Source organism: Phoca vitulina, unplaced genomic scaffold (genome assembly GCF_004348235.1).
Source record: "Phoca vitulina isolate PV1807 unplaced genomic scaffold, GSC_HSeal_1.0 scaffold65, whole genome shotgun sequence".
NCBI lineage: Eukaryota > Metazoa > Chordata > Mammalia > Carnivora > Phocidae > Phoca > Phoca vitulina.
The window spans coordinates 1-3,477 of NW_022589768.1; the positions used below are offsets into that span (position 1 = coordinate 1).

At 39.7% G+C, this 3,477-nt stretch overlaps 1 protein-coding gene across 1 annotated transcript; it reads left to right on the plus strand.

Moving 5' to 3' along the window:
- Positions 1-1,421: 1,421 nt before the first annotated feature.
- On the plus strand, positions 1,422-2,124 carry LOC116624292 (deoxyribose-phosphate aldolase-like; the record flags this gene model as incomplete). Its single annotated transcript, XM_032392099.1, is given in 2 exon segments — positions 1,422-1,784; positions 1,786-2,124. Coding segments are annotated over 2 exon segments (702 nt in total), but the record flags the coding sequence as incomplete, so codon positions are not given.
- Between the last annotated feature and the right edge of the window lie 1,353 nt (positions 2,125-3,477).

Genomic DNA, 3,477 nt, shown 5'->3' on the forward strand with positions numbered 1-3,477 from the left:
CAGCAACTTCTTCCTAGAAACATCGCCAAAGGCAAGGGAAGCAAGGGCAAAAATGAACTATTGGGACTTCATCAAGATAAAAAGCTTTTGCACAGCAAAAGAAACAGTCAACAAAACCAAAAGACAACCGACAGAATGGGAGAAGATATTTGCAAATGATGTATCAGATAAAGGGCTAGTATCCAAAATCTATAAAGAACTTATCAAATTCAACACCCAAAGAACAAAGAATCCAATCAGGAAATGGGCAGAAGACATCAACAGACATTTTTCCAAAGAAGACCTCCAAATGGCCAACAGACACATGAAAAAGTGCTCAACATCGCTTGGCAACAGGGAAATCCAAATCAAAACCTCAATGAGATACCACCTCACACCAGTCAGAATGGCTAAAATTAACAAGTCAGGAAAGGACAGATGTTGGCGGGGATGCGGAGAAAGGGGAACCCTCCTACACTATTGGTGGGAGTGCAACCACTCTGGAAAACAGTATGGAGGTTCCTCAAAAAGTTGAAGATAGAGCTACCATATGATCCAGCAATTGCACTATTGGGTATTTACCCCAAAGATACAAATGAGTAACTATATGCCTCTCATGGTTCGTCTCCCCCTCCGATTTCCCCCCCTTCATTCGGAGGGGGAGACAAACCATGAGAGGCATATAGTTACTCATTTGTATTTACCCCAAAGATACAAATGTAGGGATCCGAAGGGGTATGTGCACCCCGATGTTTATAGCAGCAATGTCCACAATAGCCAAACTGTGGAAAGAGCCAAGATGTCCATCGACAGATGAATGGATAAAGAAGATGTGGTATATATATGCAATGGAATATTATGCAGCCATCAAAAGGAATGAGATCTTGCCATTTGCAATGACGTGGATGGAACTGGAGGGTGTTATGCTGAGCGAAATAAGTCAATCAGAGAAAGACATGTATCATATGACCTCACTGATATGAGGAATTCTTAATCTCAGGAAACAAACTGAGGGTTGCTGGAGTGGGGGTTGGGGTGGGAGGGATGGGGTGGCTGCGTGATAGACACTGGGGAGGGTATGTGCTATGGTTAGCGCTGTGAATTGTGCAAGACTGTTGAATCACAGATCTGTACCTCTGAAACAAATAATGCAATATATGTTAAGAAAAAAAAAAAGAAGATAGCAGGAGGGGAAGAATGAAGGGGGGGAAATCGGAGGGGGAGACGAACCATGAGAGACGATGGACTCTGAAAAACAAACTGAGGGTTCTAGAGGGGAGTGGGGAGGGGGGATGGGTTAGCCTGGTGATGGGTATTAAAGAGGGCACATTCTGCATGGAGCACTGGGTGTTATGCACAAACAATGAATCATGGAACACTACATCAAAAACTAATGATGTAATGTATGGGGATTAACATAACAATAAAAATTTTTTTTAAAAAGTTTAAATATGCATGAGAAAGGCCTTACGACCGCTGCTGTTTGTGTCTACCCCACGTGGGTGTGTGATGTGGTTAAAGCACTGAAGGCCTCGGGCTGTACCATCCCAGTGGCTTCAGTGGCCACTGGCTTTCCAGCTGGACAGACTCATTTAAAAACACGATTGGAAGAGATCAGATTGGCTGTGGAAGATGGAGCTACAGAAATCGATGTGGTGATTAACAGGACCTTGGTGCTGACCGGCCAGTGGGAAGCCCTGTATGATGAGATGCGTCAGTTTCGCAAGGCCTGTGGGGAGGCTCATCTCAAAACCATCTTAGCAACAGGAGAACTTGGATCTCTTACTAATGTCTATAAAGCCAGTAATGATTGCAATGATGGCAGGATCAGATTTTATTAAGACCTCTACTGGAAAAGAAACAGTAAATGCCACTTTCCCGGTAGCTATAGTAATGCTACGGGCCATTAGAGATTTCTTCTGGAAAACTGGAAACAAGGTAGGCTTTAAACCAGCAGGAGGCATCCGCAGTGCCAAGGATTCCCTTGCTTGGCTCTCTCTCGTGAAGGAAGAGCTGGGAGATGAATGGCTGACGCCAGAACTGTTTCGAATAGGTGCCAGTACTCTGGTTTCGGACATCGAGAGGCAGATTTACCATCACGTTACCGGAAGATACGCGGCCTATCATGATCTTCCGATGTCTTAAATCAGCGACCAGTTCCAGAAAAGCGCTTTACAGCAACATGTAAAATGTGTTTTTCTACGTAATTGCTAAAATTGTTTAATTAAAACATGAGGGAACGAATAGATAACTGACTTTTTCCCCCCTTAAAACTTTCACTGAATTTATTCAAAGAATAAAAGAAAAAAACAACAAATCCATACATGGTATTCTTTTCAGGTGCCTCTGAATGGTCCTAATTACTTGACGATCTGTATTGTTAATTTTGTGAAGATTTTCTCTTAAAAATTCTGAGTAAAATATTAATGATAGCTTTGACAGCATTAAATTCTAAGGGGGGAAAAAATGTTAAACTGCCCAAGAAACGTGTCTTAGCAAAAGAAAACGTAGCATCCCTGAGCTGCTGGCCGTACTCTGATGACTTCAGGAGTCACTGACTTGGCACTAATTTCCTGCCATGAAAATCTGTCTTTAATTTTTGCAACAGATATGCTCTCTTATTAATTGTTTTGCTAATGAAACTCCTCTCGTTGTTACATGATACTATGGCTATTGCATTTTTTAAATAAAAAAATCGCTGTAGTTTATTTTTTTGGAAAAAAAAAACTGTATGGTGCTGGCATAGAAACAGACACACAGGACAATGGAATAGAATAGAAAGCTCGGAAAATGATAGTCATAGCACTTTTGGCAAAGCTTATTCATTAGAGTCAGTACATTAAAGGTATATTTAAACTTAACTCTGATATAATTATTATTAACTCTGAATGGGAATTAATATTTATTAATATTAATTAATATTAATATTAATTAATATTAATTAATCAGCCAATTCAACAGCTGACTCCAATAAATGCTTCTCTTTAAACATGTTTTATATAAATATATATTATAAAATAAGGATGATTTAGAATCCACATTTTTAAGAGAACTTAAAATCACTTTAATAAACCTATCATGGAAAAAGAAATATAGATATCAATCATCACACAACTGATAGCATCACAAAAGATGACAATCAGACACAATCCGGTATCTGATGGAAGGATATAACACTACTTGAGTAAGTCTGCCCAAATGTTTAACCTGTTGAAAGCTATAGATCCAGCTACTTATTTACAAAAACACAGATGTCAGAGAAATGTCCTAACAAATAGTATGAACATGTAATCAATGAAGTCCACACTGCATATATTCTTATAGGAAAAATATTTTCTCAACAGAAAAATGGTAAGACAAAAACGGAGGAAGAAGGAAGAGGAGGGAAGAGGGAGGAGGGAGGAGGAGGAGGAGGAAGAGAAGGAGGAGAAGGAGAAGGAGAAGGAGAAGGAGAAGAAGAAGAAGAAGAAGAAGAAGAAGAAGAAGAAGAAGAAGAAG